The sequence below is a fragment of the Anticarsia gemmatalis genome, chromosome 4, assembly GCF_050436995.1.
Source record: "Anticarsia gemmatalis isolate Benzon Research Colony breed Stoneville strain chromosome 4, ilAntGemm2 primary, whole genome shotgun sequence".
NCBI lineage: Eukaryota > Metazoa > Arthropoda > Insecta > Lepidoptera > Erebidae > Anticarsia > Anticarsia gemmatalis.
In genome coordinates, this window is record NC_134748.1 from 12,258,157 (window position 1) to 12,279,485 (window position 21,329).

General features: G+C 38.9%; 1 protein-coding gene and 1 non-coding gene across 3 annotated transcripts in view; both read right to left on the reverse strand.

Moving 5' to 3' along the window:
• Hml (hemolectin) overlaps nucleotides 1–21,329 on the reverse strand; it is a 62,350-nt gene that overhangs the window by 1,015 nt on the left and 40,006 nt on the right. The window contains exons 49-77 of one of the 2 annotated variants that reach the window (XM_076113849.1): nucleotides 20,760–20,855; nucleotides 20,544–20,672; nucleotides 20,320–20,448; nucleotides 19,340–19,585; nucleotides 18,707–18,932; nucleotides 18,191–18,339; nucleotides 17,522–17,772; nucleotides 16,770–16,987; nucleotides 15,690–15,907; nucleotides 14,898–15,089; nucleotides 13,726–13,967; nucleotides 12,807–12,926; nucleotides 12,273–12,422; nucleotides 11,735–11,890; nucleotides 11,062–11,225; nucleotides 10,498–10,627; nucleotides 10,190–10,276; nucleotides 9,719–9,881; nucleotides 9,412–9,519; nucleotides 8,763–8,981; nucleotides 8,162–8,259; nucleotides 7,429–7,632; nucleotides 6,995–7,117; nucleotides 6,429–6,587; nucleotides 5,913–6,059; nucleotides 5,291–5,498; nucleotides 4,595–4,768; nucleotides 1,988–2,140; nucleotides 34–210 (exon numbers count right to left, since the gene is read on the reverse strand). In XM_076113849.1, coding sequence (XP_075969964.1) covers nucleotides 34–210; nucleotides 1,988–2,140; nucleotides 4,595–4,768; nucleotides 5,291–5,498; nucleotides 5,913–6,059; nucleotides 6,429–6,587; nucleotides 6,995–7,117; nucleotides 7,429–7,632; nucleotides 8,162–8,259; nucleotides 8,763–8,981; nucleotides 9,412–9,519; nucleotides 9,719–9,881; nucleotides 10,190–10,276; nucleotides 10,498–10,627; nucleotides 11,062–11,225; nucleotides 11,735–11,890; nucleotides 12,273–12,422; nucleotides 12,807–12,926; nucleotides 13,726–13,967; nucleotides 14,898–15,089; nucleotides 15,690–15,907; nucleotides 16,770–16,987; nucleotides 17,522–17,772; nucleotides 18,191–18,339; nucleotides 18,707–18,932; nucleotides 19,340–19,585; nucleotides 20,320–20,448; nucleotides 20,544–20,672; nucleotides 20,760–20,855 — 4,836 coding nt within the window. The remainder of the gene's footprint in view (nucleotides 1–33; nucleotides 211–1,987; nucleotides 2,141–4,594; nucleotides 4,769–5,290; nucleotides 5,499–5,912; nucleotides 6,060–6,428; nucleotides 6,588–6,994; nucleotides 7,118–7,428; nucleotides 7,633–8,161; nucleotides 8,260–8,762; nucleotides 8,982–9,411; nucleotides 9,520–9,718; nucleotides 9,882–10,189; nucleotides 10,277–10,497; nucleotides 10,628–11,061; nucleotides 11,226–11,734; nucleotides 11,891–12,272; nucleotides 12,423–12,806; nucleotides 12,927–13,725; nucleotides 13,968–14,897; nucleotides 15,090–15,689; nucleotides 15,908–16,769; nucleotides 16,988–17,521; nucleotides 17,773–18,190; nucleotides 18,340–18,706; nucleotides 18,933–19,339; nucleotides 19,586–20,319; nucleotides 20,449–20,543; nucleotides 20,673–20,759; nucleotides 20,856–21,329) is intronic. The other variant, XM_076113850.1, reaches the window with a different exon arrangement.
• Nucleotides 2,663–2,756, reverse strand: TRNAI-UAU (transfer RNA isoleucine (anticodon UAU)). Its single transcript has 2 exons — nucleotides 2,719–2,756; nucleotides 2,663–2,698 (listed from the first exon to the last, which is right to left on the reverse strand). It is a non-coding gene; the product is annotated as a tRNA-Ile (tRNA).

The window sequence follows — 21,329 nt, forward strand, 5'->3', positions numbered from 1 at the left end:
AGTTTGAAATATAAAAGCAAGTTGGCCACTAACCAGGTCTCTTCCAGGGCGGTACAGCGACACTCCCCCCACACGCTGCGCAGGCGCACTGCGCGGGCGACGCTAGCTTGTGTTGCTGCTGCGAGCCGTCCTCACACGTCAGCGTCACCAGCACTGAGTTGTAGCGCATGGCCTGACAACACTCACATTTGCTGTCGTGGCTGCTTGTCTCTGTAGTACAAAAAGGATTGATTTTAGTGCCGAAGGTAGGTAAATATTTTTTTCTATTTAGCAAAGACAATCTAGTGTCGTAAGCTTTTGGGTAGTATAGACAGTTTTTTAATATGTTTTTGTACAGAAAGTCGGTAATATGATAACATGGCTTTCAAAGTAGGTAAATACAATCAATTGGAATAACAAAAGAAACCGCGTGAGATGGAACCCACGATGTCCAATGCTGCTGTAGAGGTGCGAAACGTGACGAAAATGGTCAGAAGTAGTGATTTATGATATAGAAACAAATAATTTTACGAAAGCCCTAGTGTGCTTACATAAATAAATAAATAAATATTTATTGCATGACACACGGTCATCTTATATCAAACTAAGCAGAGCTTTTACTACGGTTACGAAATAACTGATAAACATACTTATATACTTCTAATTACATACCTACTTATATAAATAAAGGAACAACTAGACTCAGAACAAATACTCGTGCTCATTATACTTACAAATATTTGTGGAATGAGCCGGTGGGATTCGAGCCCACCACACGCCGTGCTACGGTTATTGCGACAAGACAACCAGTAACCACCTTAACTACTGCGTCAAACTTACAGAAGTTACGTTAGTTGTATGAAATATTATTACCATACCATACCTATGTAATAACTGTTTCTAAAAATGCTATAGTATTAAAAATTGTAATTTCTTCTACAGTGGTCACCCATCTTAATCTATGCCTCAGTGAGTATCACTTACCATTGTTATACGTAGTGCCGGACTCGCAGCTGCCCTCGCAGTTGTACAGACTGGTGATAACGTCTTTGTTGACGCAAAGGCCGTGTTTACCCAGGTGTATATGCACTGATCCAACAACTTATAGCTTAAACAGCTCACCCATCTTAATCTAAACCTCAAAGAATATCACTTACCATTGTTATACGTAGTGCCAGACTCGTAGCCTCCCTCGCAATAGTATAAACTGGTGACGACACACAGCCCGTATTTACCCAAAATATATATGCACTGATCCAACAACTTATAGCTTAAACAGCTCACCCATCATAATCTAAGCCTCAGTGGGCATCACTCACCGTTGTTATACGTAGTGCCTGACTCGCAGCTTCCCTCGCAGTTGTACAGACTGGTGATAACGTCTTTGTTGACACACAATCCGTGTTTACCCATGTGTATACGCTCTTATACAACAACTTATAGGTCAAACAGCTCACCCATCTTAATCTAAGCCTCAGTGAGTGACACTTACCATTGTTATACGTTGTGCCGGACTCGCAGCTTCCCTCGCAGTTGTACAGACTGGTGATAACGTCTTTGTTGACACACAATCCGTGTTTACCCATGTGTATACGCTCTTATACAACAACTTATAGGTCAAACAGCTCACCCATCTTAATCTAAGCCTCAGTGAGTATCACTTACCATTGTTATAAGTAGTGCCGGACTCGCAGCTTCCCTCGCAGTTGTACAGACTGGTGATAACATTTTTGTTAACACAGTCCGTGTTTACCCATGTGTATATATGCTGATCCAACAAGTTATAGCTCAAATTGCTCACCCATCTTAATCTAAGCCTCAGTGAGTATCACTTACCATTGTTATACGTAGTGCCGGACTCGCAGCTTCACTCGCAGTTGTACAGACTGGTATAACATCTTTGTTGACGCAAAGGCCGTGTTTACCCAGGTGTATATGCACTGATCCAACAACTTATAGCTTAAACAGCTCACCCATCTTAATCTAAGCCTCAGTGAGTATCACTTACCGTTGTTATACGTAGTGCCGGACTCGCAGCTTCCCTCGCAGTTGTACAGACTGGTGATAACATCCTTGTTGACACATAGGCCGTGTTTGCCCAAATGAATATGCACTGATCCAACCGTTTGAGAGCTTGGGATCCTCTTCGGAGCACATTTACCTGAAAGTTTTCAAATAATATTACTATTTAGGTATACAATTATAAAAACAGTTTTATTATTTGTAAGAGTATGTATTTGTGTCTGCTCGGAAGATTTAGACTTCTTTTTAAAGTAATCGGAGTGTGTTTGGTAGCAAAATGTGTTTACGGATGTTTAAATAAAATTCCTAGATAGCTATAGCATCGAGTTCATAAGCTTTTATGCTTTTCGGTAAAAGGTTACACACATAATTTTTGCCGATTTAAGTTAAGTTCAGCCTAACATAGTCAGATTAGTAGACACTTATTATGATTCTCTGTTTGCCTTGCGACAAAATATTTTTTATAGTAAGCCATTGTTTAATTTAACAAAATAGGCATATTTATACCCAAAAAATAATAAAAAAATATCAGAAAAACAACAAAAAGAACACTTGAAACTGACAACGCTAATTACTTCATCATCAATCTAATTTCTCCAACAATTTCACTTAATATTTCCAAACTTTCTTTCAACCGTAATTAACCCTTGTCTAAAAATTTTGCTCCAGGCGAGGCTCGAACTCGCAACCCCGGCATGCCTCACGCGTTTACTGTCTTATAAGTACCGTGCGCTAACCAATTGCGCCACTGGAGCTATGAGAAATACATCATATAACACTACTGCTTCAAACGTTGTAGGAAAAATGGTTGATAAAAAAACCCCCAGTTATGGCGTAATTATGTGACGACATACATAAGGACAGTATCGTCACTATTTTTTGTCAGTCAGCTTGGGACCACGGTCGATGCTTCTTGGGTCTGTGTCAAGTAGGGTTGCCAGATCCAAGCTAATCATTCCTGGACATTCCTGAACATTTCTGTACCTTTCATTTTGTTTCATTTTGTCTCCGGTCCGAGACTACACTAAGTAGGAATGATAAAAAAAACGTCGTAGCACTGTAAAAACTAGTATTTATCATTGCGGAAAAGTAAAATTGCTAGACACGGGACAACACGCAAAATTACAGGACAACACGCAAAATTCCGGGACTATCCCGGAAATCCCGGCCGGTCTCTGTTTAAAATAGGGAAGCTGGAACTATATGTCATTGTATAAGCAGTTAACGACACAAAATTAGTGTGTATCTACACAATAACAACAATATATTGCGTCAAGTAAGGAAAGGTAAAAATTGACGATTCCTATTTGAAGCATCTTCCAAGTTTTTTGGTAAATAACAAGTGTTTCTTCTTGACACCCCCAATTCTAGTTATTCAACTTATAAAAAATTAAGCCGGCTCTTTAATGATGAAACCAAGGTACCCATAGGTTCTGAAGGTCACATGTCAACCAAAAAACCGTTACATTTACCATGAATGTTATTTAAATTTCTTTACAACAAACAATCTCGAAAATTCGTATCAAGTTTTTTAATAACAAAGTGTCTTTTATTTCCTACCGTTTATCATGAGGAGGGTAGTTCGGTTTGAATTGAAAAAAATATATCTGATCTTTTGTAGGGTCTACGTAACACAGTCATTTGTAAATGAAATAATATGATGCAATTAATTGCTTAGTTGTTAAAGGAAACAGGCGCGAAGCTTCGTTAATAGGTACATACATAAAATCACACCTTGTTTCTATAGGAGTAGGCAGGGACCAGAGAACGCCAATTGGTACGATCCTTACAAACTTCTCTTGCTTTATTCACAGCCATACATCTTGTCGTACAAGACCTCCGGTTATATTGCTTACTTATAAAAATGTGTGTTACAGGTGCCGAGGTTTGTGTAAGTAGTTTAAAATTCTTTTCACTGTTGTTAAAGAAACTAAACTTACAATCAAAATATAACTGATTGTAAAGACGTTTGTTTACATAACAATTACGTAAGCGGAAATTATCTATGAAGAGATTCCCCTACTTACTTCCTCATTTTATTAAACTATGACTTATACTAGCGTTGAGGAAAAAACGTAGTAAATAATAGTACTACTGACACATAAGTATTTCTAATTATTTTATTAGTAGAACAGGCAAATTGATGAAGGTCATGTCATTATTTTATTTTAAACTACCGTCTGCAGGTAGTTGACTTTTTTTTTGCGATAAGTTTACTATAACGAAATTAATTGTTTAGAGATTTTTTTCTTGTTTTTTTTTCTACTTATTACACTTATCTACTGCCGGGCAGTGGTTTTACCTAGCATGTTGGTGCGGGCTCTTAGTATCTATTTGAATGAAACTATTTAACGCAGTCCGAAATGTATCTCCGTGACAAAAGCAAGTAAAGCATTAATTATACTAATTATTGCATCAAAGCAATATTGCATGCAAAGTATTTTATTTCGCATCTTTTCATGCCAAAAACAGAAGCACTCCTTTTTAAATTAAATTAAGTTTCAGAACTTAATTATGAAGAAACACGCTAACGTAATAATCAAAATCCGATATCCACAAATGCATGAATTTCTTAAGCAGGTAGTACACTTACTGAGCGACTGCGCAGGTTCCTCGCACATCTGGCAGCAGGTGTCATTGACGAGGTACTCGGCGGGACAGTGCGACACGTCGGGACACGCCTGCCGCGATGACGACGACACCACCGAGTCGCCCACCTTGTCGCAAGAGTATGTCGTGCAGTTGTCCGCTGATTGCCACGTTGAACCTGAACAAATGGATGCATGTAAGATGTTATGTTGCTTAGACTGACTGAGAAACCAATACTAGGATTTCAATATGGTTGAAAAAAATATGACTATAAAATATTTTTTAGTATATTTTATTTAATACTGTGTTATTGGCAGATAAACAAAACAAACTAGTTATATGTAAATCTGAAGTAAAATAATAATACAGGAAAACTTAAGCCACTAACGTGGTCTGCCAAGAGGCACAGAACGGAAGACTATAGTAATTATTTTGCACCCTTATTGGCTTATCTTTGGCGAGACTCAGGTAGACCATATTATGTAATATTAAAACTAGATCAAATCCCAGACAGATTGAGCAGGGTTATTAAAAGACCATTTTCTTCTCCTCTTGAGAAATTTTTCGGAGCTGCTACGAACATTAGGTGTCAAAGTCTGAGAGAAAGTCTGACACAACGTAGACAAGGGACCACATTGTTATTCGAGCTCAGGGCTCATGAGGAAGTTATCCACCAGTTAATCTCCTCACAGCTACTCACCAGGAGTGACCAGCCTGTCGTCCACGACGCAGTACTCCTGCACGCACTGCCCGCAGCACTGGTCCGCCGGTGGCTCTTTATACTCCCAGCCTCGCTTGCAGTCCCTGGAGCACGTCGTCACACTCTCCTGCTGGGTCAGGCGGCCGCTCAAGTCCCGGGCACACGTTATGTTCTTGCAAGGGTCGGATGATGGCCATGTTTGACCTTCCTGTGAGTGGTAAGAAGTTTTACATTTATACACGAAAGGTGATTTTTTCAAAATTTTTCTTGATCAATTGGAGAATGTTGAAGTTTAATGCTAAATGCATTAACTGCTGGCAACTTGAAACCTAAACTTATTTTAAACGAAGTAATTTACAAGATAAAGAAATAAAAACCTCATTATTTATATTAATCAATCAATTATGACCTATTAAACGGAACATGAGTCAGGGGTCTACTTTCTTATTGTCTTTTATGACAGTGTATGGAATATCTAGAATTCTATCTGCAACGTTGGAAAATCACACACTATACCTTCAACTTATGGCCGCAAAGATCCTGAGGCCATAAATAAAATTCAATTTGCACGTTAAAAAATCTTTCTTCTATAACAAATGTTCAGTTCAGAAATTTGACATACCTGATAAATCTTGTTGCCAACGCGACATGCGACAGGTTCCTGTGTGGGACAGCACTTGCCTTCCACCTTCTCTTCCTTCAGCACGAACTGCTTCCTCACAGCGTCTGACACTTCAGGACATGTCTCGTTGGAGCATTGCACTTGTAGCTATGGACAAGAAAAATATGTAGATTAATTTGTGGTCTAAGAGGCATTTCCACAACATACGGGTAAGTGTTTTATAGTTTCTCTGATAAATAAAGTGACAGCAAATGTATCGGAAAATCTGTCCGAATGGCTTTTGGTAAGTTTTTTATTTATATCTTCTCCATAAACACGAAAAGCACTATGGTAAATAATTGTATGGAAAAATATCTAAAATGAAAATCAGGCAGTTAAATCAATAAAGAACCTATGCTTACCTACAGTTTCTTGTCAGTAGTCAGCATCAGATTATAATCAAGACAAAAACAAAATATATAGCTCAGTATTTAATTGCTATTTGATTTGGTACTATATTAGAAGTGAGTTACTCACAGTGCCATTCAAGTTGACGCAGGTATAGTTAGCGCAGAAGTCGGTGGAGGTCCACTTCTCTCCGATGGGTCTCTCCTTGCCGTCCACCACGCACGCCACGGGCTCGCACTTGCCGCAACACTCACCACTCTTTGGAGCCGCCGGGAAGTACTTCCAACCCTGGGGTCAGAAAAAAATGGTTGTGGTTTAAGTCTGTATTAGTATTTTGTGTTATATGAGATGGATAATTGCGGAAACATGTTAGCAGGCTGGCTTTTCATGGCGGTACAGTTTTTGACATAGGCGGTAATCTGCCGCCCATTTCAAAAAGTTTCATAAGCAGAAATCACGTAAAAATTTGGACACAATTTCCAATATTTGATCAAACTCTTTATATGCCTACTTTGTTATAACTAAAAAAAATATATAACCGCTCACGCTTGACCAAAAAACAAATAAAGCATTTTTATTTTCTTTGAGAAAATGCGAAAACAATCTTTAACAGACTGTTTTAAATGAATAAAGATCTATAAATGGTCCAATAAAAATCAAATTTCATAGTAAACTTGCATTTGTAGTATACTTACAGGTTGACAGTCAGCTCGGCAGGTCTCCAGGGTAGTGACTTGTTCTAACTTGTCACCGGACTCCGTGCGAGCACACTTGTAGCTCTCGCATGGATTATCTGGTGAGGTCCAGTTTTCGCCGATCTAAAACAGTAAATAAATTATTACATATTCGATAACAACTGTTGAGTTTAATTATGAGTAAGTTACTGACTCTAATGTGTGTGACATTCATTATTTTTATTCTTTATTTTCTTTTTTAGGAACGAAATAGGAACTTTTAATAAAACCTTAACTATTTAGTTTTAATGTTGCGTTAAATTTTGAGACAGTCCTGATGTCGGTCACAGTTTTTTTTAAATTCAACAATCAGTCCTGATTGTTTTTCGTTTAGATCTTTAGTAAACCACAGAATGAACTAGACGCAAAGGAAATCATATGAATGCAGCACATACCTTATAAATATTATCTCCATCGATACACGCGACATACACGGCCTGCGGGCAGCACTGGAAGGGCACGGGCCTGGGCTCCAGCACGAACTGTTCATTGCTGACGATGGCGCCGCACTCCGTCACACTGCAGCGCGCTGCGGCGCCGCGCGGGGTGGGCTCGCAGCGACACGTGCGGCACGGACCGTCCAGCCACACTGCGTCGATCTAGGGGGACAGTTGAAAATAGGGGTTAATTGTTTTGCCAAAACTATAGATGTGTACTTGGCTTTGAATTATATTTTAGATTTCTGAAAGTAGGTATTAGTAGTTGTTGAAATAAAGAAACACACAAATTTCAACCGGGAAGATACCGTTTATCGTCTACGTAAAATCCTGTCATCAGCAAGTGCAGCCGTCGCCGGCATGATGTAACGCGCCAGTGTACAGACGTCGTTAGTGTTGTGTGTCGAAGTACCGACAATTCCGAACATATACCTACCCAATGAAAACCTAGTGAGGGTAGACGTCGAAACTCATGCCACACGTAGACGACGCTTAGCAGCCACTTCAGTCAGCTCGTGACCACGGTCGATGTAATTCGATCGAAACGTTGGGTGAACATATAAGGTATTATAACCTTTAATTTTCGATCGCGATTAAGATCCGTTACATTTCAAGTCGCGACAGTTTAAAATTGTTAAAAATTTAGTAATTCTTATTTCTATTTCTGCGAAAATAAGAAAGTAATACTTACGTCCTTCAAGATCGTCTGTGGTGTAGTTCGCACCTTCTCTCCACCCTTGGAAGCTGCTTCCCATTCCAATTTTACCAAGCATTTATCCTTAGGCAGTTCTGAAACAATTTGATCCGATTGAAAAAATGTGTTCTGATACTAAGACAAATAAATTATATCGCTTGAGGTAGTACGATAAGATTTTTAGACGGAGAAATAGTATAATGCTTTAAACTAAGCATATGCTTTATTCTTTAGTCACATTAAGGATATCGTTTACCCATCCATTATCAAACCTCAAATCCACATGGTTTTAGCAATACCAATTTTCATTAGTTAATGAAAAACGAAACGCTTTTCAAATACGACTTCCAGTCATCTTTAAATCTTTACTAAATAGCACAACTAGTGGTCCCATTTGAGAATCAAACAGCTTAGGGCGCGTTCCCACTATGTCGTAACGACTAATTTATCGTTGGACGATTGTCGTCTCTAGCTGTTCCAATTATAATTGTTATATTTTGTTGTCAAACTTTTTTATCGTTTAGTGACTGTCGTATCTAGCCATCCCCACTGTCACGATAATCTGTCGTCACTGCAAATAATGTTGTTTCAAACTCACCACACTTGTACTCGGGGCAGCACTTGCCATTCTCCTTATCAGTCTTCAGCTCGTAGTACTTATCACACTGTGGCGGTTTAGGACACGTGTCCTTCTGACACAGGTACTGCACGCGCGGACAACACCCGCTGTTGTCCACCACGCGGTTCATGCCCGGCTCTAAGATGTCTACCTCGTTCTCGCTGGGCACCGGCTCGCATTCACTTGCTGGCTTACATTCTAGAAGAAATTATAGCTCAGTTTAATACTTAAGACGCATAGAAACTTAAGTAATCATAGAAATTAAGCAAGTCAAAAGCTTTCGCTTAAAATTGATGCTAAAAATCTTTATTATAGCATTATGACGAGAGTCTTAGCATAAAAACGGCAAAATATCCTAAGGTTTTCGCTTAGGAGTGCTGTTATAAAAGATATCCAGAAGACTTTTCATGTGGTTTCGAAATACCCACTGAACGGGCATTCATCACCGGCATGTAATGTAAGGTTAGTTTAAGCCAGTAGGGAGAACGGTTTAGTATTTTTGTAAGTAAAAATCTAATATAAATCATATTACCTTAATTTTTGTGGGCGAAAGTAAAAAAAATGTTTTTCAAGGACTGATGTCAAAGGCGACAATTTTTATTGATTCAGATATTGTGGGTGTACTTACCACAGGCGTACTCCTTGCATCCTTCAGGCGTGGCCTTCTGTTTCAGCACTTGTCCGAAACCGCATTCCATCTTCTTAGGCTCCGTGCAATTTGCGACGGGTTTGGCGACTGAGAACATTAATAATTATTTAGTAAATGGTTTTATACCTACTTTTACAAACATACAAACAACGGACACAAAGCACAACCAAAATCGAACCCCAGCGCAATGGTAGCCGCCTGGTGACCTTAACCACTGCGCCGCAGAGGCAGTCAAAAGTAGTAGTAGTTAAAAACCTTATCAAAAGCTAGTTTTAGGTGGACTCACCACACATGTACTCGGCGCAGCACTGTCCAGGCTTGGCAGGCTTAGTGATCATGTCCTCCCGCTGGGAGCACACGGGCGCCACGCACGTCTGCTTGGTGCACGACACGTGCGCCGTGTTGTCGTCTGACAACTTGCTGCACGTGCACTTAGTGCACGCGTCCTCCTGGAGTGGGGGGAATGGAGGATTTAGACATTTGTGAAAGTTAAATTAAATGTTTATTTTATTATGCCATAAAAATATTTCTGCTTTCGTGATGGTAGGTTATAATATATAGGTAATAATAGCTTGCACAAAAATAAATGACAATAGTGTTTTAGCATAAAAAATCATTGAGTATTGGACTTTACTATATTAAAAATCGTCTCAAGAACGCTGTTACAGTTATTTAAGAAAAAATAATAGCATTATTTTAAAAGCGTCAACCGGGCGGAATATACATAATATTATCTCAGATAAGGCAAGTTTCTGACCTGCCACTCATCGCCAGCGTAGTGTTCCTTCTTAGCGTCGCAAGGGAAGCATTTAGTAGGTTCGATGCAAGTGTTGTTCACTCGCACCTGCAAAAAAAAAAATAACTCATATCTAAAATTATGCACTCATTTACATACGTAAAATTAACACAGTTGACATATGTAAATATTACAAAAATCAGAAACAGAAAAACTTTCTGGGCAATACTGGGAATAATGGGTTAAGTCATATTCAGTATTATTCGTTAAAGAAATTTTCAATAAAACAGTATTTTCTCATTAATGAATAAGTAGATAGGTGGTGTTACCTTTCCTTCAGGACAGAAGCATCCTTCAACAGGTTGTTCAATGCACATATCTGGGTTCTTTTTCAGTTCGTCGTAGTTGTCGCACGTTCTCTCACAGTCCACGCAGGGACGGTACACTAGCGGTGCCTCACTGTCGAAGTATACAATTCATTAGAAACTTGAAATATAGATGGTTAAGTTTAGGGCAGATTACATTTTAATGTAATATTATGATAAAAAGGTATTGGGGCCATTTTTTTTACAAAAAATAAATCTTGAAGTTAGGATACGATATTTTTTTTGTTTGTTATTGTTAGATAGTAATTGAAGTTCCTATGATTTTTTTATCTGACAATTTTGTTAGACTACTAGATTAGATCTGAAACAACTTATTCTGGAACTAAACATGTTACCAGTTACTATATAGTACTTTATAGTAGTTTTGGCAAGGAGTGGTGTTCTCTCGTGTCGGAGGCCAAGACACATTTTGGATCGTTGAGCTAACGGAGTAAGTAAGTAGTTTTATAGAACTGTTCATTATCTTTACTCTGTGTTTTGGGCCTTCGATGTTGTTACTCGACTCACCAGTGGAAGGGGCACAGGTCGTCCCGCCAGGCGCGCAGACACACGCCCTGGCGGCGGCACGCGCCCACGTAGCGCTGCAGCGACGCGCACGCGTCCGTGGCGTTGGCGCACAGGTCTGCGTCGCATGACTCCACGAACGGACCCGGCTCCACCAGCGCGTGACACTACGAGACAAATCGCAATTAGGTTCAAAGTTTCCCATTTTCAATAACGAGTGTAAAAAAAACGTGCATGTAAGATTATGTTAACGGACTGAATTTACGAGAAAAGTATTAATGTAGAATAAAAAACACAAAAAAATGCGAATTCTATTCTATCGTATGGTCATCCTAGTGTCAAAGTTGTTTAAACCGCCCGAAGGGCCTCTGTCTGTTATCTTAATTGGCAACGATTGGGACCGGAACACAGAGGCGGTAAGTTTAAATATCACTATGCGGTCACTCATCTATGGAATGACCGCGCCAACACGCCCAGTTACTTAACCTACAGATCGTCACAACACAACTGGGTATAAGCGCCAAGGCAACGAGCGAAGGAAATAGGAAAAACAAATATGTCACTAAAACAAATAAAAGCCTGTTAAAAAAAAATCACTACCACCATCAAAAACATAACAACACAATTACTAAAACTTAAAAGATTAAAAAATTCTGAAGAGTTATGTAATACTCACAGCTCCAAATCTATCAGCATTGTACAGGTTGTAGCAGGGGTTTGATTCCGGAGGAGGCAGCACACACTCAGGAGTGACGGGTGCTTCACACAGAGCCTGTTCTGAGATGTCCAGGGTCTCTAGGTTCGCTGGGGTTGCTCGCCAACTCTTACCATACTGAAGGAGAAAAAGAAATTGGAAACTTGCAGAAATAATAATCGTTTTGGTAAGAACTATCAATACAGTTCACGCGCTACGACTAGTGCAAACCACTTTTTCTTTTTTCGACACTATCAATACTACAAGGCATCATTATAGGCCATTTCTGACTTTAAAATTAAGTTGTCTCAAATGATATTTTCTTAGAGTTCAGTTAACAACGAGACTTTAAGAAAAAAAGTTCCCAAACAACAAATGCAAACTTTTATATCCAACATCTGAGACCTTCTAATAATGTAATACATCAGCACTGAAAAACTTGCATTGCCATTCACTGCAACCTGTAAACCGTGCAAAAATATTCCTAGTTTTGATATATGTAAGTAAGTGTTATACATACCTCTTCAAAGTCATCGGTAGCAGTTCCATTGCTAGTGATGAGCGTGTTGATGTAGTTAGCGCACACACCGCACAGACCTTCCGTCTGATTAGCGTACAAGTATGAAGGCACTCGCACTGTGAACTCCATCTTAGATTGTAGCACCGTTAGCTGTTTGGATACAGACAAACATTTTAACAAGAAATACTGAAATTAAATTCTTTGTCACGATATTTTTTAACTAATCCCAAGGCTTCGCTATTAATGGAAAATTCTGCTAAATTTAATGAAACAGGTATATGTTTACAATAAGACTTCAAGAAAATCTGTAATAAGGCTAGCTAAAGTCATATTTTATAACAGCTAAGAAAAGAAAAGTGCTAATTTATACATATATGACAATATAACATCATTCCTTTCTTTATTCTAATGGAAACCATGTTTTAATTGATGTAGAGTAGCATGCGGCTCCTAATTTTAAACTCTATCTACTTTTAACTTAGTGTATACCTTTTTAGTTAATTAAATTATTTAGAGCAGTATTTAATTTTGTACCTCAACATGTATATCAGGTAGTACAATAGAGATGTCTTGTCCGTTCACTTGGCTGATGGTGATCCAGTCCTTCTTGTATGGGAACTTGAAGATAGCTTCTTCACCGAGCGATGTGATCAACTGCAAAAAGAACAGTTACTAAACAACGTATCGATTTAATTTGCAAATACCTTTAACAACTTATCCCTGGTCCCTCGCATCACAAGAAAGTCTTATTTTAGAAATTAGCACTGTGTTGTAAATGTTGAGTTCTAGGCAGCGCGTTCGTGTATTAATGTAAATTATTCGGTTTCCTATATAAAAGCCACACAATCTTCGATAGTCCTTAAAAAACGTACACCTTTAGTGGTTTACCTACATACCTCCTCTAATCTTAATAACCTTTCTCATAACGTACGAACACCTCATTGTCCTCACAGGGTACACTGTTAAACTACACCTTGATTTATGATAGTTTGTCGACTCTTGCGGCCAGTTTTGTTACCGAGATCAGAAAGACCATACAAAGTTAAAGAAACTGAAAATTTGTTTCAATAAACATACCCTCTGATACTCATCCTTAGTAATATGTATAACGTTCTTCTCATAAACTAGATGTACGATCTTGGTGCAGACGACAGCCTCATTGTTGTCACAGTGTCCGTTGGTGGAGTACACCTCGTATTTGTGAAGGCTAGTCGACTTTTAAGGTCTCATGGGACCAGTTACCGGTTTCCTAAAGGCCATAGAGGGCCTAAGGCCAGAGAAGACCAACTACACATAGCAATTTGCTCTCCGTTGGTGGAGTCCACCTCGTATTTGTGATGGCAAGTCGACTTTTAAGGTCAGTTGGGACCAGTTACCGGTTTCCTAAAGGCCATAGAAGGCCTAAGGCCATAGAAGGCTAACTATACACAGCAATTTGCTCTAAAGTACCTACCCTCTGATTTTCATCCTTAGTAATATGTATGACGTTCTTCTCATAAACTAGATGTACGATCTTGGTGCAGACGACAGCCTCATTGTCTTCACACGGTCCGTTAGTAGAGTACACCTCGTATTTGTGGTGACCAGTCGCGTTGCGGTCCCTTGACGCCAAGTAGGTACAGTTGCCGAGGAATGGAAGGTCGTCGCCTTCAAACGTCACGTATTTAGCTGGAGTTCCTACGCCGTTGCAGCTACCTATTAAATTGAAGAAATACAGTCAGTAATTAATAGAAACATTTCGGATAGAATGTATTTTCTTTCTTATAAGGACCTTTTTTACTTGCTAAAGAAAGTCTCTGACTAGTAAAAATTTTAGAATTTATTAAATTACAGGCATAAGGTTTATCTAAAATGCTTACGATATGTATATTTTATTCATAGATAATGTTCAAAATACAATCATTACAGCCCGAAACATTATATTAAGTACTCAAATGCCATCGAAAATACGAGATTGTGACGTCTTTATGTTGTATTTTAAACAAAAATGTGTTTGTAGCATATTTTATAAAGAGTTAATTTGACTGGTAGTCAACTATCCTATATTTCTGACCCGTTTATATGGCGAACATTAGTTACAAACTCTACCAATTTGACCACGTCATAGTCAAAGTTACTCTGAAGATCGGTGTTTTGGTAATTTTTCCATTTCACTGTAGAACAGTGAACCTGTTATTAATAAAATGTCCTCCTAGCCGATAACCGGCTACGGCGATCAGTTTCATTGAAACTGGCCATCTGTGCAGGACTTTGTTTGTAGTGTCCAAGTGTGTGCACAATACACAGGTACACTCTCTATTCCATGACTCTCATAGTCTGGTGGGACGGATAACGACACGACCTGTAGCGCTACCATGAGTTGGTAACTATAGTCTCCCGGAGACACTGTAGTTCTCGTAAAACTCGAACAGCGCCTCTAGCGGATAGTTAAGGTACCAAAATTGCTACCATGGGTCGCCATATTTAATAACGTGTAGTTAAATTAAACAACAGTGAATGTAGATTGGCTTTGTCGTTCATTCTTTCCCTATTTGAGCCCACTGTTGTAGTTGCGTTCTCACGTTAACTACTCTAGTTTTTAACTACGACAACTCATGGTAGGGCTACTGTTATTAATAAACTTACAGTCCAGACAGTCGGCAGGCACAACACACTGGTCTCCCTTCCGCAGCTTGCCCTCGGGACAGTAGCAGCCGGGGAAGCACTGTCCGTCCTCCACGGGGCACGCGTGTGTGACTGCGCCGTACACGGAGCACGTCGGCTCGCAGCGCTTGCGGTAGCAGTCGTAGTGGACAAGGGGAGGGGGGCAGTCCGCCGCTAGGGGGGAAAGTAATAAAATTAGGCTTTTAATTTATAGCAAGGTCAATAGATAACTGTTATACATAATTTAAAAGTTTTCGATCGTATTTTGGTAAAAATAGGAGTTTTAGATATTATATGAATGTAGATAAAAATACACTTAACAAAATTAAGTATAAAAACATTACTGATAATGTTATCCGAAATTTCATTAGCTTAATAAGAAAAAAACCAGTTGTGTCTAGAAAATCAAAATAAATTTTACCTACATAATATCAAGCTCAGTCATTAATTATAACTTTAACTAATTAATAGCTTAGTGCTGATCTGTCCCAATGCGGGTTTCATACCTTCAAGAACTGATATAAAGAACTCCTAAACATGCAAGGTTGCATCACGATGTTTTCCTTCACCATTGGAACAAGCGATAATTATCACTAATAGACACATAACTTCTAAAAGTGCTGCCTCGGATTCGACCGGTCGACCACTTACGTGGGAGGTATCAACTTATACCACTCGACTATCACTGCTCACTCTTTTATTCCTTCTTATCATATAACAGTAATAAATTAAACCGTAATAACTACATGAAAGAAGGTTCAATATGTAACTCACGGCAATCCATCATGATCCTCCAAGGCGATACGTCCAGGTCCTTGTCAGCAGCGAGGCACTCTCCTACCAGCTGTTCCAGCAGTAAGCACCTGCACTCTTCCTCAGTACGATGAGTGCCGTTCACCACCTGCTCCGTACACTCGCACATCTTCTCCAGGCAGATAGAGCGCCATTTGTTCAGGTTTAAGACCTTGCCGCAACGGGATAGGGGCTCTTTCCTGTTAATTTTTTTTTTAAATTATTATTTGTAAATAAATAACCCATGCTGCAAAAAGAACTAAAATGTATAATTTGTGTATTTTACTGGTGAGACCGTTAATAAGTATATATATATATATATATTCGCTTAGCCTTTGTTCCAAACTATGTTGGAATCGGCTTCCAGTCTCACCGGATGCAGCTGGATACCAGTGTTTTACATGGAGCGACTGCCTATCTGACCTCCACAACCCAGTTACTTGGGTATTAACACGATACCCTTCGGTAAGACTGGTTGTCAGACTTTCAAGCTTCTGACACTGTTAACGACTGTCAAAGATCTTCGAAAATGACAGCCGGGACCCACAATTTAACGTGCCTTCCGAAACACGGAGGAACTCGATATGTATAAGATGGTCACCCATCCACGGAACAACCTCGGCAAGCGTAGCTTAACCTCAGAGATCGATCCGTGCGGCTGTTGTAAACTAAGCCACGAGCTCCTCTTAATAAAGTTAATAATTAATAAGTCTATAGGAATTTTATCTTCTTATATGTGAAATTCTCGTGTCACAATGTTCGTTCCCGTACGTCTCCGGCTTGACCGATTCTCATGAAATTTGTAAGCACATTGAGTAGGTCTGAGAATCGGCCAACATCTATTTTTCATACCCCTAAGTAATAAGGGTTGCCCATCCATAACATATGAAAAAAACATATACAAAATAACGTTTGCCGGGTCAGGTAGTAGCCTAAAAATTTCAGGAGTACAAGTTCAATTTATTACAGGATTCATAGTATGTATGTATCCTGTAATAAATTGAACTTATCACAGGTTAGAAAGAAAAAAGTAAAGTGCAAGAATGATAAATTTCCACTCACGTAATAACATCGCACAGTTCCCAGGCTCGCCTCTGCTTCTCATCCGGTATGACCTTGGTCTGGCAGGCGTTGGGCGGCAGGTCGGGCTTAGCCCACGAGCGGCCGAACTCGTCGATACTGGCGGTAAGCTTACCGTTCGGTAAACGACGGTCGTTTAGAGGGTTGCCGTCGAAGGCACCGCACAGACCGTCTACTGAACCCATGTAGTTTTTGTACACCTAGAGGAAAGAATTGCAATATTAAATGCGTTAATTTTTTTTCTATATTGGTCAACAAAATTTTATATACTAGCTAGTTTTAGGATAAATTCCGGAAGATTAACACACTCTGGTTCGCGTAAGGTGGGGAGCATACAGCAGTTATATAACGTTATACAACACGATAACAAAACAATTTTAATATTTTTTTTAACAAATATGTTTAAAAACAAATGTTATAAGTCAGTTTCTAACATACCGCACCCTAAAAGGAAATACGAAAATATGCCACTGAGCTAAATGACGTTACTAATCCCTAAGTTCATCGGTAAATTCTCTAAAAAAATAATCTTTTGGCTATAAAAGACGTACTTTTAATATTGCATTCCGTGGCATAAGAATACAAAAAAATGTGCTTATTTAACATTTAAAGCTAAAATTAAAAACTATCGATAAATAGAAATATGTGCTAACTATTTAAAACAAAAGTATCCCAAAACATAATCCGATCCCTTACAAAAGTTAATAAACGCAAAATAAGCCAGAAATACTTACTCCAATCTTAATATCTCCCTCCGAACTATACAGTACAGTGAAGTTATACTTCCTAGACTGTATAGAGATGCCGTTGCCGAGTCTGTCCACATCGAAGCTGTTCTTCTGGAAGCAGATCTTGCTGGTCTGTTCCACGGTATACTCGTAGTTGTCGTATTCTATCATCATGTTAGGTTTAACGATTATCATTTGATTGTCCTGGAAGACTATGAGCTCGTTGCGGCAGCCGTCTACTCGGCATTTCTTGCGGACTGAAAAAAGGATAAGTGATAAATATTAGGTGAAAAAAATTGTCTTCGACTAGGATGGTAAATGTTACTGAAAACTGCCAAATATGCAGGAGTTTATTTCTAGTGACCAAGTGAATGCATAATACAGAAGTTTTTATCACACATAGCTCAAAGGAATGGTAACCTAGCTCAACAGTGAGAGGTCAGGCACAGGTTACTACACTACAGGCTTTTAGGTGCTGTCCAAGGCAGAGGTCTACATCCTTAAATTATAAATCTTAAGAAATTCATAATATGAAATGAATTTCACAGAAATGCTGTTTATATTTGTTATCTGCCTAACAAAACGAAAGTTAATCTTTTACTTCGGTACATCCATGTACTCAAAGGTCATAAAAGAAAATTAAAAATTAGCTCGTAATAAGTGAGTCCTTCTTACTAAGTATAAACCAGGCATCGAATCTGTTCTCTCTTGCCAGTATGTGGAAGCAGGCGTCGTATTTGTACTCAGCTCCATCGAAGGTGTTGTATGTACGGCCAGTCACGTTGCAGAACACCTGGCGCTCTGGCGGCGGGACACATTCGTACCTGGAGCAGAATAAACCTTTATGACTTACTATACTAACTAGGAGAAATACTGGAGAAATAAGAGATGCGAAAATGTACCGGATAGTTATTAGTTATGGATTGTTAGTTTTTTTTTTTTAAAAAGACAGCACCCGCTCTGTTTTTTACTCTTGTGTCGCGAAAACTTTTACAAACATACAAACAACGGACACACAGCACAGCCTGACCCGAAACTACTATTTGTGGATCGCACAAATAATTGTTCCCACGACTTATTCCGAACTAATTCGATTGGTAATCAAACCCACGAGCTCCCGACGCAATCGTAGCGGCGTGGTGACCTTAACCACTGCGCTACAGAAGCAGCAAAAAGCTTAGGCATACTTACAATGGACATCTGGAATGCATAGAAGCCGCAGTATCTAGCTTCAAGGTATATCCCGGCGGGCAGGTGACCACGGAGCAGACCGGCGGTGGCAGGCCACTGTCAGGCTTGGGCAGCTTGGGGATGCACTTGAACTGCGCGCACTCCTGCACGGGAGCCTTCGCTTGCGTGCTCACTTCTGGCTTGTCGAGGGAGAAGGCCTGGTTCGGACGAGGTGCTGGTGGCAGGCCTAGAAGGGAATAAATTAATCAATAGCAGTCTATAATCTTGGTTTAATTTTAGATTTTGTTATGTTTCTGATTTTTCTGTTATGAGATCCTAGCAGCCAAAGTTAACTTCTGGAATGACAATTTTACACACCGAAGACAATCTTTTGGCGGTATGACGTGCGTGAATGGCATATCATTCGGAATGCATGGGTCATATTATTTTTGTCAAGCTGATATAAATCGAATTTTCCCTACCTTAAGCTAAGTCGGTAAGGAGGATTCCATTGTTCATAATAATCTCCTTTCAAAAATCAAATAATTTTTTTTTTAGGTCAAAATGATACCTAATAAAAGTCGATTCACAGCCAAAATTAACGTTATATTTAAGGACAAAGTTAAGAAAAAAAGCGTAATTACTCAAACTTACCATATCCTCCTTTAGAATATCCACCCTTGGAGTATCCTCCCTTCGAGTAACCGCCTTTAGAGTACCCTCCCTTAGAATACCCTCCCTTAGAGTATCCTCTATGGAACCTCTGGTAGGAGTTGCGAGGTCTCGGCGGCGGGAGGTCAGAGATGGAGGAGCCGTATGTAGAGCGGCCGTTGGTCGGCCTGTTAGCGGTGTACACGACAGTGTAGCCGGGAGGACATTCCACCTTCGGGCAGATGACCGCTGAGGAGAAAAATATGATGTTAGTTTAGGATTTCTGTTAGTTAATTCTTGCATTAAGGTTACTAGAAAAGGCATGTCAAGTTTTTATTTCCAGAATAGAGGAGTTCTATAAATAATAAATAGTCATGTCTCGCGTTGACTTTTACAAACGTGAATTCAAAGGTTATAAAGTAGGTACAACCAATCCCAAAACAGTTGCAAGGGACGCTATTAAAAATGTTAAGTTCAACTACAGATTTATCAAATTAGAAACCATTACAAGCTTAGGAAGGTTTTTGGATAAGTAACGATAACGTTTTTCATACAAAGAAAGATAAAGAGATCCGATGTCTTTCTCCGCAATACAATATGAGGTCGGCACCGAATTTGACAGGGACATTTTGAAATTATACGTTTCCGAACATAAAATCTATTTGCAAATCAATCTACGTACTCAAACATTAGATATACAAACGTCCGAAATAAGGTATGAAATGGTACTTCGTTAGGTACAGTAATTCCTTTATTTGTGTAAATATAAACAGCGTTATGACGATACCGAATTTTGTTTCCAATATTATGCTAAGATGCGTACCCTGTTAGAAGGTTTTTCTAATAAAAATGTACTTAGATATGTTTTAAACTTTACGAGTGTTAGTGAAAAGTAACCTCATATCTAGGCCACCGCGTTAGGCCTAAGTTTTTACCTAATTAGCAGTAATATGTCTTGTAAGTGAATGATTGTAATGCCTTACCGCGAGTGTTATGTTCAATTTTGTTTTTAGTGTTAGTGTTCAATGGCCTAGGCTTAGGTGTGTTTTTAGTGTTCCTGTTCGAGCCTTTTAATATTCCTTTGTTCCTAGGTCTGCCAGCTAAACGGTGCCCTAAAACATTATACATCATTTCAGTATACTTCTAAACTGCTTTTTCGTATTAGCGATATATTTCTAAGCAAAATAGTTTTTGTTTTACACCTTACCGCGGTTTACGATATCAGTCTTTCGATGGAAACCAGACTGTTTGATGGAATTAGGAAACTTTTGCTTTATATTATTTTTAGGATTTGTTTTAACCTTCGATGACCTAGCCCGACCGTCCTTTTTGTTGCCTAAAAATTTAACCAGCCACATGTTAAGAAAAAGTTATAGGTTAGGCAATATTTCATAAATTTCAATGTTACTTGTGAATTTCTTACCGTGATCGATAAATTTATTTTTGTTATAGAATCTAGACTGTTTGAGACGGTTTCTAAAGTTGTTAAACGGAGACTGTTTGCGATGTGTGTTGCGTCCTAGAATATAAACCAATTACTGTTATATCATCAGGCTTTTCAAAGTGCAAGTTATAAAAACATACTAACGTGTACCTACCTACTGAAATTTGTATATTACCTATCCTTCGCATTATTACCTAACCCATTGTGTTGTGTGTAATGAGATAATTTGATCCCTAGTCGATATTTATTTGTAGTAATCTTTTATTAGTAGTAATCGTGGATGTATTAGAGGTTTGCTATGGGTATATTTCCATGCGAGTACTAGGACAGTCGGTTTATATTAACGTTTATAAAAGGACATAAAATGGATAAGGAATGTATTAGACGGTGTATTACATCATATCTAGAAAAAATACGAACTTTATTCACCGTATCAGAGTAGTAACTCAAAACTGAGTAACCTGTACCAATATTAAATTCAAATAACTAATTTAGGTCAAATGCTGACACCTACGAATTTCGAAGAAACAGTACGCTCACAATTCACCA